The 15,102-nt window shown below is 43.7% G+C and overlaps 1 protein-coding gene across 5 annotated transcripts in view; it reads right to left on the reverse strand.

Annotated features, from left to right (window-relative positions):
* LOC144472437 (uncharacterized) overlaps positions 1-15,102 on the reverse strand; it is a 155,100-nt gene that overhangs the window by 124,153 nt on the left and 15,845 nt on the right. For all 5 annotated transcript variants that reach the window (XM_078185530.1, XM_078185531.1, XM_078185527.1 and 2 more), the window contains one exon: positions 1,276-1,311. In XM_078185530.1, coding sequence (XP_078041656.1) covers positions 1,276-1,311 — 36 coding nt within the window. The remainder of the gene's footprint in view (positions 1-1,275; positions 1,312-15,102) is intronic.

Here is a 15,102-nt window from a genome sequence, read left to right on the forward strand (position 1 = left end):
GTTTCTTAAAATGAGGGAAATGTGACTACACCACTATGATTTTCATTCATTTATATATGAATACCGTTTTGATTTTTTAATGTCATTCCTGGAAAGCAATATGCTTCTAGTGTTTTTATTCGTACTCAATCATATATTTACGTCCTAATTAACACTTATTTACCGGCCGTTTTCTATAATATATCCTTTAACCTCGAAAATCAAAAGATGGCGTTCCTCAAAAAACGCTCCAAAAGCAATAGCAATTTCACCCATAATTCAACCAATTATTTCAATAAGTATTGTGTGACAACGTCTTCCGAAATTGTTGTTTTCAAACAAATTTTTTAGATTCGTTTACATACAGCCCAATCGATAAAATACTTATTAATAGGCTTCAAGTAAATAAAGAACTAAAACTATTAATGCTATAAACGACTTTCAAACATACACAGCATCTGAAGCATTAGAGTACTACTTCATTTTTTACTGCTTTCCTCTAACATAATGTATTGCGAATATTGTTTGCTCTTGGAAAGTTACTATGAACGATCACGTACATCCAAGAACAGCGATAAAAGTGATTGACTCGCCGTGTACACTGGTTGTTCGACTAAGTGTAGTAAATAAATTGAAGGCATGTAAGAAGACAAAGTAAAGTAAAACGGAAACGATTACAAGTTGTTGGCGACTGTATCAGTAACCAAAGTGAAACACTCTAATCATTATTGAAGAACAACTATTAGGCATTCGTTTAAATCGTTTTTCCAAAATAAAAGTTTATGAAATCTGGATACAGAAAGTTTAGTCAACAAACTAATCTCCCTCGCTTTCCAATACGTTTGCCCATTTTTCAGGCTGTTTCACTGTAATTAATTCATCGACAATTTGTTCTATAAGTCTAAAATTAACTCGAACACTTAATTTGCTGAAGGAAAAATATATTCACAAAAATCAATAATTAATAAGAACGAGATATCCATGAAAACTTGTTTTTCCAATTTTTAAGAGGCCAGATTAAGAGAAAGGATTGAGAACCTCTTGCAAAATCACCCCTACAGTACCACCGAGCACACATAGTCGAACACCCTGCGCGCAGGCTAGATCCGAGGCCTGATTAATCGCTGAAAATTTCTAATTAAGATCTCGATATTTGATCGCGTGGCCGTTTATCCGTCCCGGGCATCGCGCGCCGGACAATTATCTTCGATTCGAGGAGGAGCGTGCGCTCGCTGGCTGGCTCGCGCGATAATCACGGACCTCGGCGCGGCAGAACGATGACGATGATGAACTTACCGAGGCAACGGAAGCGCTGTCATCCTCGTCGGCACCCTGCGGGGAAAAGAAGAAAGTCAGTCACTCAGCCGGTCGCTCGAAAAATCAACGTGGCGCGGCTACGTCACGCGCGACGTACGCCCGGGCGAATGTCTTGTCGAACCAACGGCGAAAACCGGTCGTCCGCGCGAGATCGCCCGCTCTATATGGCCCTCGACCATAACCGGGGCCCTATCTCCGTCTCCTTTTCGCCGCGTGCTCGGGGCTACGAAGCCCTGGGACACGACGGGGGGAAGAAAATGCGTAAAAGCAGCGGGACGCCGCGTACCATGAACGCGCCACGGTCATCAGATTGATATACGGATCCAATAATTGATTCTCTGACGCAACACCCCGGGAGGGCTGGACCAACTTACGCAACCCCTGCCCGACCACCACCGGACCCGGTAGGTCTCCTCCTACGATAGGCCTCGATTGGGTGGACTTTGTCTGCCCTGACGATTGGCGAGGCCTGTGTTTGAGTTAGAAATCTAACTTACCGAGTTTAACCGCAACATCTCTGTAGAATATTGTACATGTAGAGCGTTCTGTATTTTAGCAGATATGCCTCGTGTAAGTCAGGCGTGTTGTTATATTATAAGTTTAGTTCTTTTTGGTCAAATAGGGACGCATTCGGTCGAAACATTCAACGTCCAACAATTATTTAAACCAACAGTTTCTCATACTAATTCGAGATGCTGGGCGGTGTCTAATTCTCTATCTTAGGTCTAGGATAGCTTGGATTACATGAAGTCCTTTTAGCTGATGTAGAATCGTTTTTATTCGAACAATACGAGGAACAAGGCAGTTTGGATAATAGAGGTTCGTCTGTGTACCCCTCTACTACACTTTTAAGTTATATTCGTGCTGTAGATAAATTTTTAATTCTTATATTATTGGAGATATTATACAAACTGAAGAACTACCGAAAACCTCCGCTGTTCTTTATAAAGTTCCATGATCTGTATTTTGACTCTAAATCTACCATGTTGTTCGAAATATTATTCTTCCGTTAGCCAGGTGAAAAAAGTGAGGTCTGAACTATGTGGAGTTAATTATATTCCGAACATCATTCTTTTGCAAATATGTAGTTTTGATAAAAATAAACGTTAAAATGGTTTATAACGTTTTTGTAATAAAGACAGACTTCATCAAAACAAACATTAATGTTTTAAAAGTAAACAATTTACTTAAAAATTTATTGTCTTCTTACTAACATCGCCTTATCTTGTACTTTGTAACAAGATGTTGCAGTTTTGAAATTGTTGGTGTTAATTTGACCCCATATGGTTCAGAAATATACATGCTTACACTATAATAAATCCAGGGGAGAGTTGAAACAAATTCAGTATAGTCATTCTTACAAATTAAGATATTTTACATACGTTTCGAGTTCGATAGTATTGGTGTTAAGGTTTAAAATTTAGTTTTAACACTTAACAAACAAATGGAAAGAACTCGTCGTTTGATGATTGAATGGAAACATTTTTGCGCTGATCAACATTATACTTTCTTCATTTTATTATGATTTCCACGGTGTACGAATGTTGAAGAAGTGACTGGTATCATATAAGTTTGCTCCGGAATTTTCATTCAATTAAATAAAATACTGCAATTTTATGAAATTTATTAGGCTTCTGATGTGTTCGTATAAATGTTAATACAACTTGAACAAAAACTCCATGATATTTTCGAGTCGATGCAACAGAGTGAAAAGCGTTTAGGAACGCAGTGAAATGTCAACAAAAGAGAACAATTATTTGATCAATAAACGAATGTAAAGCGTCATTCGTTTCCGGCAGCGCACGTCCCATATCGGAGTTCATTTCGCGCGCTGCAGTAGGAAGGGCCGGGAGAAGCAGAAAGAAAAAGAATCAGCGGAAGGGTGGAGGTGGCGAGGAGCGGCTGATCCCAAGAACGTTAAACGACTACTCATCCCTGTTAAACTGTTTGTATTTTCACTCGTCACGGCTGCATCGTCCGTTCGAGGTGCTCACATCGACACTCGTACCCGAATCAATCGTGACTCCTCGTAAATTACTTGGAAGGGGCCGAGAGGGGGGTCCGTGGATGCTCTCGCATCGAATCCGGCCGAGTCATCATTAGCTGGCCCCGATATATCTCTATCGATCGACACCGCCTCGCGTGTCCTTAAGTGAATTCGTGATTCCCGCGGGACCATGTCCTGGCAACATAGATTCGCACGCGCCTCGATTCCAATTTAAAAACCTGCTCTCACTTGGTGCAGGTGCGAGCGTTCGCCGCGTTTCCTAGGTAAGTGTCGATTGCCGCGAATATTTTCCACCCTCTCCCCCTGCCCACCCTCCTGCTTCCATCAGGCCTTCCGATGAGAACCACTGACCCCCCGTCGCGTCAGGTGGTGCAGCGAGGTACGTTCCCAGCTTTCGTGTGCTACGGCCACTCTCCGGCCACTCTCTCGCAGCGAGAGACGTCCGTGCCCCTCTTGTCCGAGCGTGTCGATACACACCGGCACGGGGGATAGTCTTTATTATGTGCGTCCCCCGACCGCGCGTTATCCGCCATCAGTGATTCGACAATCGTACTTTCAATAAGCGGTTGTTATTGCCCGGCCGGCTGAACAATAACCGCCGCGGACCGACCGCAAACAGATTCGGTTTTGCTCTGTTTTCGAGCCAGCACCGAGAAAGCGGATGTGCTCGGTCGCCTTCTGATCATCTGGCTGGCGAACGACTGCCAGCGGAGAGTAATGCTCACAATATTTATAGACCTATCTCCGACGTGTCTAAATAGTTCCTGAGTAGGACAAAAATTGTTGTGAACATAATTTGAGGATTTTTTTGCAACACTTAAGCGATTTTTGAACAACACTTAAAGGATTTTCCTACAGGTGATTAGGGTAGTGAGAACAGTTACTGTGGGGTGACTAATTATTGTGCCTTTGATTTGTTTCCGAATGCTATTAGATTTATATTCAAAAGAATAAAAAGATTCGATAAATGTTAAGACAATTCTGCCCGAAAATAAACCAAAGGTACGGCAATTGGTCACCTCACAGAAATCGCCTCTACTATCCTACACGATGGACATATAAGGTTTACTATTGCTTTCTTTCAAACTGAATGCATGACACTGCAGAAGCTATTTGTTAGGAGACAGTGTTTCCAGAGATTATATTTTAATATAATCGAAGATATAAATAGGTGAAATACCGTTCCCAATTGATCGCAATTAATCATTAAATTCGTTTCGATCATTAATCGCAACTGACGACTGAATTTATTTCCATCGTTGATCACAATTAATGATTAAAGTAGGAATCCTCTACTCACTACAAAAATATCAGAAAATGATAGACTTCATAAAGACAATTCTTAATATACAATAAATATAGTCCGATTACTTGAGAAAAACTAACAGTAATTAATTGTCTCCTTCAATCAACGATTGGCAATTAATTTCATCAGTCGATTCATTCAGTCATCGATTTTTCGACGATTATTGCCTTTAATCAACGTCTGACGATAACATCCGTCAATTCATCAATTCAGTCGTCCACTTTTTGGCCACTAATGCCTTTAATCGTTTCCATCAATCATTTATCAAAATTAAAGGGTTTAAGCGATTGATGCCCAGTACTGACTATTTCAGATACAGTAAATGGTAAACGCTCTGCTCTGATTTAAATTTTATGCATCTCTGCATAATTTACGTTCACAAGTGATCGAAGTCATTAGAATCGATTGCTATATTACGAAAGACACGTTTCTTTCGAAGAACCATGACTATTCTCCTTGAATCTTCTCTGTATTCATCCGTCGAACTAATACTTTTATTTTTTTCTTTAATCACCGGTTAACATCTCATATTTCCTGAATACATAACTTTTTGCACTCGAAGCCATATTAAATGTAAATATGAAATAATTTTCCTGGGTCATAGTATTTCTATTCTATGCAATAAAGTGCACTTTTGTGCGTACGAAATTGATATTTGCGACTCATAGCAACAGTTTCACGACTCAACAATTTTTTTAATAAACTTTATTGTTATAAAAATTATTTTGGAACGTAATACAATCCTTTTAATGGTGTCTCAGAGTCACCATTCGAGTACAAAGTGGTTAAGGTATGAAGTACAAATTCTCGCCAAAAGTAGTAAGATCTTTTACAGAGATTTTTCTAAAGATCTTTTAAATATTTTCCACACAAAAATTCAGCATTCATTATCGACCAATCTGAAACTAATCTCCCACCTGTTTCTTTCAATACGTCCAGTCTCTATATGGCTAATCAAAGGAACATCCTGAACATCACTATAACCGCTGCCATCCCCGAAAGATCCCAGGATGAACTACCCCTTCATAAAAGAACCAGTACCGCAAAATCCCGGAGAGTTTTCAAGGCGTCTCGATCGAGCAAGGTCTTGTAAACGATTCGCTGAAATGGCAGCCAGTAATTTCTGAACGATTCCACGTGCAGCTTGAAGCTAGCAAAAAGCCTGTCGCGAGGAGTAGTAAACACGGTGTACACGTCGCCTCGAATCTCGATAAGCGTGAACATTCGCTAACCGTCTCGACGCCGGCGCATTAAAATCTTCGTGTCACTGGCGTGGTTCGGTTGATGTTGAGGCGATTCGAAGCCGACTGCGACACTTGTTTCCCCGTTAGCTGGACTGGAGAAGTATGCAAATGGTCCGCGGATCCAGTTCCGCGGGCGCAACGAGTCCGTGAAAGATCGGACGGACGTGCGAGAGCCAGAAACGCCGAACGACCATAATGGCCCGGTTATCAGATAAGCTTCTAGAAGGAGGGTAATCGTAATAGCATCGCAACGATGGTCCTGCTCCGATCGAATCGGAGACGAAGAGGAAAGAAGAGGGGAAGAGGAGAAAGATGGGAGAACGGGAGGACGGAAAGGTAGAAGAAGGAGGACAGAGACAGAGAATGACGAAGACGGGAAGAGAGACGGAAGGATCGGAGAGAAGACGGGCCACCCCGATCCTCATCGACGCCTGATCCCGTCAGCGGGTCATTGTTTCGCCGTAATTAATATTTTAATTGAGATCACCGGGAATTAATTAATGCAATGGCGTCGGCAAGCCCCTCGGACCGAACTGTTCGTTCAATCGATCGTAACACGGCGCCTGTCAGAGCTGTACAGGTCGTTTCATGAATTTCGCCGAGCATCGGGACTTCACGCTGCGCGTGCACGCCCCACAGATATTATCTACCAGCCGATTTCTTTTTGCTCGTCCTCGTTACTCGCACAACCGTTACGATTAGGGTCAACGGGAGTTCAGCATCGTTGATATCAAGGGTGGGAATGAAATTGATTTTTAAGCCGTAATTCCTCGGCGTTTTCTACACGGGTATTTAGCGTATAAGCAGGAATAGCAGTCGAAGCAACTCAAGAAAACCGATGTTCCCCCTTTTTTATTGGTAGTTGGGCACAAAGTGAGCTGATTAATTATTAACAATTATTACTCGTTATTACAAGTGATTATATATCAGATATAATAACTAACGAGTTATAATTGTTAGTCGCTAGTCAGATTACCATTTGTTCAATTCTGATAACTGAAGGAGATCAATAACTGGAGATTGTTTTCGGACACATTTAACTTTATATTTATCGAATAAGATATATATGTACAATATTTTTATTTTCTTATATTGTTATGAATACAAACACAATTATGCCGACAATAACCCAAGGACACAGCAATTGGTCACCCCATAGTGACCGGCTCTCCATTAACTTAGGAAGGATCAAAATTGATCTACGAAAATTTTCATCAGCAACACTTACGATTTTTATAAAAATCTTTAAATTTACGAAGACAGTTCGAAGTTCTAGAAATATTTCCAAAGAGTGAAACATGGGTAACCAAATAGTTGGCTATTTGCGAGCAAGAGGTCGCAAACTCCGAAGAAGCCAGACACGCACTTAAAACTTCCGGCCCTGACAACGTTCCTGGAAACTTCCCAGTCGAACTTCCACCCCCTATTATCGTACCCCCTTCGACCAAGCGAAAAAAAGAAAGCAGCACTCGAGTATGAAGCGTGGCAGAGTTTCGCGATTGTTGTTAGCGAGAGCCGAAGAACGCGGTCGATTCTTTTCCTAATTGAATTATGCAGGTTGCCCTCGATTGTCGACCTCGCACGCGGACACTCGAGGAAATAACGCACGTGCTGGCCCTTTTTCTGGGACAATGGGAGGACCGCTGGCAGACTGCGTGGGAGAACGCGGCCGCGGTGGTTACTCGGGGTGGAAACGTTTTAATAAACGGACGCTACCCTCCGGACGGGGGTGTATAAATATATTCGGTTGTTACAGAGGAAGAGAGATACGGAGTTCTCCGGCAGCGTCGAGAGGCGAGGCGAGGGTTGGGAACATCGGTGGAACCCGGCGAAAGGAAGAGTTGATGAAGTGGGGGTCAACTGCGGGGGCGGCGCGGGCGGGACGAGGGGCGAAACATGTTGCGGCACGAGCTGCCTCAAGAGCACCGCAGAATTAGCTTTATTATAACCTGGGGGCCATCTATACATGCCTAACAGAGCAGGAACATTCGCCGGCCAATAAGCCGAATGCTAACCAAACATTTTCGCGACTCGCCGCACCCTCGAATATATCCGCGGCGCGAGCGGCCGACGCAAAGCCATCCCGACAAGAGAGACGGGAAGGGGGAGAAAGAGAGAGGAAGGAGGATCGATTTCACGAATTAAAGCTGGATATCTATTTAATGCGGCCGTTAATGTCCGGCCGCACTCGACTATTAATATACCGGCTGTTTGCGGAAACCACTTAAAAGATTACCGACAGTTTAGGGTATTATCGGAGACCGTGGATTAGCCCTACTGTATACCGTGCCATCTGGCCCCGTCGATTTATCGCACCACTTTATTTAATAAGAACGACCCCGTTCTATTTTTCGGACCCGTGGACGTAATCGTCGAGCGGCATCGTATCGTGATCGTTTGACGGTGTTCGTTTTCAACGAAATCACTTTTCCTGGAATATGAATTCTGTGTTTAGATTAATTATCTAAAAATGGTGTCAGTATTATCTATCCAGTCCTGTGATGTTACAGAGTAAATACATTTTTACTTTCTCTTGCAGCGGGAAATATATTCCTATCGAGTCTAGTTTTGATTAAAATGAATTTTCAACCTAGCCGATAGAACTGTCACTCCAACATGACTGACAACCTCATCCAAAAAGAACGTCTCTAAAAGTCGTATAAAAAAATCAGTGCCTTCGTTTATCAAAGTGATTACCCACACCTGCATTGTCCACGGACCAACACTGCCGAACGACGACTGTCCGCCCAAAAAACTACAGAAAGAGGGTTCGCAGCACGAAGAAAAGATTCGAGGCGTGTCCAAATAAAGGACCGAGCGAAATAAAGAATCAGTTACTAAATTGAGCTCTCCAGCTTCCAAGAGGTACAGGGCACCAATAGCCGCGATAGAGATCGACGATCTCCATAAGCTCTACCCACTTCCTTCGGAGCCTCAGGACCGTAGATCAGACCGGCGGATATCCCCGGCTGGACGTCAAAGTTCCCGCCGCCGCGCTCCTCTAACGAGCATCGTTAGGAGGGAACTTTTCCTTGGGCCGAGCGCAGAGAGAACGAACGATTAGGCTCGGATTAGCGGTGGCCGCGCTCGCGCGCGCGCGAGATCGATTATGCGACGCTGCGGATAACGTTGGCCCTGATTTATTCCCCTAATGGGCGTTCGCGCATTCATTTCGTGGCCGTGCGAGGCAATTCCACGGGGCTTCGTCGGATGGCGGCGGCCGTACTGCCGCTGACAGGAAAACTCTCGCTGGGTGATTCAGCGTTCGGTTCGGCGACGCCTCCCAACGACCACCATAATGCCTACCTAGCTCCGCGCCCACCTACCTAACGCCATTTCCATCGGCCGCTATCGTCGGGGATCATAATCCAAGGTTTAGCCCGGTGCCCGACGAAACCGCGGCCCGGACTCGGCCCGATGTTCAGAAATGGACGCGCGGAATGGGAGATACCACCACACGCGATGCCTGGACACCCCTCGGGTGACAGCTCCCTTTGGCTGGACCCCAAAACCTTTAGACGACAAGCCAAACACTTGAACAATTGGTTGACTACGATAGTATTGTCATATGATTTTTTCACAGGCATTCTCTGCACCTGTCGCCTAACTAGCCTATTGCCAGTCTGGAGAATGAAAAATATACTGGACACATGATTCTTCTTTGGTCTTTGTTCAACTAAAGGTTCTAAGCTAGTCTATTTAGCTATCATAGACTTAGCGAACACATTCTTTAACTGATTATAAGATCTTGAGTTTTCTTTGGTTAGTTGTTGGGCGATATTCTCTAATATACTTCTCGTCAGGAAAGATAATTTTTAACTTGACTAATTCTTCGCACGATTTTTTGACTAACTGTTCTTTAGGCATTCGTTGACCATCATCATCAAGACTACTATCTATTTGGAAAATTGTAGAATGACCAATCCACTAGTTGCAATTGGTAACTATGATACCCCGGACAGTTTCCAAATCTTTCGATTCAGTTTTTGCGAGATTTCATCGAAATTGCTATTTGCACCCTAGGAGACTGACGTCATCTGTCGAAATAAGGTGATTAATACAAAAAATTATCCCAGGATCCAAGTGATTGACTTTGACATAACCTGAACGATCGAAAGATGTCCAAAGGGACTTGGCAATTCCAATGGAAGACTTGACAAGCTAATAACGGAGCAACACAGGTTCCATCGGAAGTAGTTTTTCACCGTGAAATAGGAAGGGGCGCGTCGAAGCCGATGGCGGGGTCGCGTTCGACAAGTCGAGCATCGAACGATTACACAACGCCGGAGAAATTCGCGCATAGAGACGATTATTAGCCGAGCCTGTGCCAGGGCTCGGTGGTCGGCGTGAGTAATTCATAACCGGCAGCTCGTATTTTCGTGGACGGCACGTCGAATTTGGTTCGGATGGAGAACATGGAGCATCGACGCTGCCGGGTTCACCCAACCCCCGGCCAACCTCCGTTGACAGGATTATATTCGTACGTACCTATCGTGTTCCTCGGTGTACCTCGGTCCCGCAATACGCGTCGCGCGCGATCATATTCCCGTCGACTAATAAATTTACCATGGTACTCGAGCGCACAGCCATCGTACGACTGTCGTCGGTCGATTGCCCCGCCGGCTATGTCACTGTTTCGAGGACCGTCCACAACGACAATCGACCGGGTAATGGCCGGATAAAGGTCCTGCTAGCTGTAACGATCCCGCTACCGTTACACGTCGCGAAAACTTTCAAAGGGCCATCCTTTTCCTTCCCCTAACACGTGTAAGTCCTCTATGATCACAGCTCGGCCATACACACCGATCACATAATTTTGATGATTTTATGTTTCTACCTATAAAAAGGTCCCCTTCTTCTATTACATCGATATTTATGATCGTATATTTACGATAGGGTGCCATTTCTGTTGCCATTCAGTTCCACTGGAACTACTATGCCGCCACATTAACGATTTATGAAACTATCCCTTACTTTATTTTCGAAACGTTCAGAAACTTTGAACGCACGAAATTTCTGTTACGATATCATATAAAATCACTCAATTCTTCTAACGATACATCCGATGAACGTGACAGTGTACGTTTATATAAGAGTTATAGCAACGACGTTAAGAAACGAAGATTCGTTTACTGCCTTATTACTTAGACGAAACAAAAGTCTCTCGCGTTCCGGTTTGCAAACCCCATAACCGAATAACAATTCTCCTTTCACAGGAAGAAGTCAATGTATAACGGTCGAAAGAAGAGAAAGGTTGAGCACGTGGGACTGGTTTCATTCACAAATCGTAGGTTACCGCGGGAGATTACTAGAGGGCGCCAGAAAAATGGAGGTCGACACGTGGATACTTAGCTTAAGCATCCCCCGCTCGGTTTCGTCTCCTAACGAGTATATCGCGTCGTCTTTAACGTTATTAACACGGGCTAACGAACTGGAATTGCCGAGTCAGCGTGGTCCCACGACAAACGCGGTTCCAGCAGGTACACACCTGTGTAGGTGTAGTGATGCCGTAGTCGGTGGTGTGAGTACCGTAAGTCTATATACACGCGAGGTTGTAAGTGCAGGGCGAGAGCACGGGACAGGTTACGTGTATAAGGTGGGATAAAGGTACGTATAGGCGCAGGCCGGGCTGTCTGTGCGGCCCTGATACCCCAGTCTCTGGGCTAATTCCGAGGTGTAATCTGCGGGTACCATCTCAATGGATTAGCATATAGATAGCGAGGTGGGCTGACCATATATATATATACGCGCCTAGACCACGTCGGGGGACGCGGCCATGTCCCTTCTGGTCTCGTGTCCTCCGGACGTAAGGGGGTCAGGTGGTGCTGCAACACCCCCACGATTGCGGCGAATCAACCCCGGGAGCCTTGTGTGCACAGGACGCCCGTGACTAATTAAGAAAACAGTGGACCAATCGCCTGACAAACTATTTCCTTCGTTATTACAGCGACGCGGCGAACGATGCGCCGACCGGCGAACTAATACGCTCGAATTACGTTCGAAAACTTTTCACCCCCTTCTGCTCCGAGCAATTTTCGATGCTGGAACTATCTGCTTGTCGAAATTAGTAAGCTGTATTTTTTATTCGTCTGACGAGAGTTCGTTTATTGTGATTCCTTAGGTAAGGTTTTATTAAAACGTTTCGCTTCTTTCATTATTATGTCATGGCTTTGTTTTGTAGAAGATGGTCCTAAAAAAGGCGAAATAGGAAAATGGTAACTTTCTTATTAACCAGGATCGTAGTTACGGTAAAAATATAAATCATTTTGTAATGCCACCATTGGACTCATTCCACTTTTTATTTGCTTTTGTTGTATGATTTCAGGCGCAAAACACAATAAAATTCTTTATATTCTATTCTCTTTTCTCTAGATTTTAGCAAATTTTTATTCTTTATATTTTTCTTCATTCTTCTTCCTGTTGTTGTTGTACAATCATCTTCAAGTACACTTTTGAAAGATAGTTATAAATTGTCATTAAACACGCATATGAATGATATGTTAAGTAACGATGAGTATATCATAAAAACAATTCTATTTATAGGTTCAAAGCAAAAGAAAAAAATATGTAGTTGCTAAAAAGGATTTTCGTCACAAATTTAAAGCAGCGAATTTTCGGATCCTGAAAAATTTATTTGATTTTTTACGTCGATGTCACTTTCGTATCTACTCAAATAGATAAATGTGTTCCAGGTGTCATTTCACTTTACACGTCTGACATGACATATTTTGAGACATTTAATGTGTTACTAGAGTCCCGATGTTATAACCGAGGTCGATCTTGCCTATTTTGAGCACGACAGATAAATGTTGATAGGAGGTTGACAAGTGAATATACTCCACTTAAAAATACAAGCTACGACTGTTTTCATGCAATGATACTTGATAGCTCACCGAATCGGAATTCTATTTCAGTTGCACTCCTTTTATCGGCGTACACATTTCGTCGCGTCATGCGGTCTCTGATCAAACCGAAAACATACTAAATGTGACCGAGAGAAGGCCAATTGTGAAAATACCACCATTTGCCTTCAATTTAAAGTTCAGTGTTTGCTCGGTTGGAGCCCCGAAAACGTTCGCCGAAAAAATTGGGCAGCCAGATCGTCGCGAAGCGTAGGTCGCAGCGGTGTCTCCCGCGTCCGAAGTGTGATCGACATGAATGGCAGTTCGCCATTGGCAGCGGCCACGTGGGGAGGAGTAGACCTGGTACGAGGACCGAATATTTCGCTGGAGGTGATTCGGTCGCGAGGTAATTTGTGCTCACAGCGGGGCTGAGCAAACACGCGCGACGGGGGTGCCTCGAAAAATTAAATAACTCGATGACTGGTCACATTCTCCGACACGCGGCATACATAGGGCCCTTATCCAGCCATAGCTAAGCACGAGGATGGAATCACCGTTCCAAGATGTCCGCGAGGAAGGGCGCCTCTCGGTTGAATGACGTGGCCCTCTGCTCCCTCCGCGGTGTCTTCCATTTTCTCCGAGCCGAGGGCCTCCGAGGACCGGCCGAGGACGGGCCGAGGGGCCCGTATCCCTGGGGAACGGCGCGCGGGGCCCTGTGGAAGCTAGGATGGGGCCCAGGGGGAGCGAGCGCCGGCCTCCCGCGGACTTATGAATACAAATAGCCGTTCACTGCGCGACTCAGATCCCTGATAAGGAACACTCCTGGCTTACCGGTACCACCGTCTAGCATAAAGTACGGACTTAGGCCCCTCACGGACACCGACGCACGACCGTTTAACGGAAGATTATCCTCGCGGACGGACCCGCAGATTCGCATCGAACGATATCGCCGTTGTATCGGTACCGACGAATAGCTCCGGAATGCTGGTCCACGCGGAATCGAGACAGGCATCAGCGAATACGTCGACCCTGCTATCGGTTACCGCATGGGAACCGTGAAAGAGACGTCATTAGCTCGCAGATACGTTTCTTCCGGTTGCGAGATCGTTTAACTCTGACGGCACTACACTTGTGTTAACACATCGCCTGCTAAAGACCTAAGATAATCGTGGAAGTTGCCGATAACCGTTAACAAGATAGGTGTTGCGACCTCTTTGAATAATACCAAAAATATGTCGTAAACGATAAACGATCACGAGTATGGAACCTAACGTCTTGGTATCCAAATGTTCGAAACATCTTAAAATGTACAAATATGTTTAGTAGAATTAGTAACAGTGAAACAGTAAACTCGTATGCACGACGAATAGATTCTTCATAAAACAAAATGTTCTACATTTTGTAACTACTAGACTCGTTAAAGACAACAAACTAGTTAAAAATTGGGCATAATTTTCAAAAAGGTGACTTTATAAATTGTGAATAGTTGTGTAACTTCATTTATTATTCCAATATGTATAATCAACAAAAGCTACTTTGTTTGTTCCAGTTAAAACCGAAATTGGACCATTAAAGCAGTCAAAACTTTAAAATAATATTTCCTTTAACGAAATGACCGCGTTCAAAATTGTTTGGAAAACTAAAAATTCTGACTCTTGTATGTTAAAACACTCAATGAATAATTTTGGTAATCAATTTCTCATATAACTCATAACTTGATTGTTGAGTTTGAGTATAGTCATTTGTACTAACATTGAGAAATCTTTTTATGGTAGGGAACGCAGATTTTCCATTAAAAAAGTCATAACTAGATTTGATGTACATACTTGTAAGAAAAATGGACAGATAAACTGCAAAACAGCAAAAGTAGTGAAGGTGTTATTCTAATTTCTTAGTTTCGAGGTTAGATTCTAGTCTAACGATAAGTACACTTGTTGCGTCACGAATGAAATCAACAATGACATTCATTTCATATGCATCGACCTAATACGAACGAGAGCGATACCATTTGAAACAAAATAGCAAATCGATACGGATCTTACCGGAGCCGAAGCCTTCATTATTTATCCTCGTATTTGAAGACACTTGTCGTATAGAGGAGGCTGGTTAATGATTTCTCGACAGAGATTGGATGGGCTCGCAAGAGAGGCAGGGAATCGCGGTTGCGAAATAATTATACGATGTTCGCGGGTAATTTATAGTAAACAGGACGTACGGGAACGGAACCGGATGCTTATTAATTTTCATATATTCAATTTGAGAGGTCCGTATCAACGTCCCGCTAATAGCGCTCGCTGATACTACACGAATGATCGATGGGCTAGATAAAGTAATATGAATATTCCTAGGTGTACGAGCTCGGAAAAAATATTCATGCCGTTTCGGTATTCGCGACGATCTTCCGCA

This window comes from Augochlora pura, chromosome 7, assembly GCF_028453695.1.
Source record: "Augochlora pura isolate Apur16 chromosome 7, APUR_v2.2.1, whole genome shotgun sequence".
Classification (NCBI taxonomy): Eukaryota; Metazoa; Arthropoda; class Insecta; order Hymenoptera; family Halictidae; genus Augochlora; species Augochlora pura.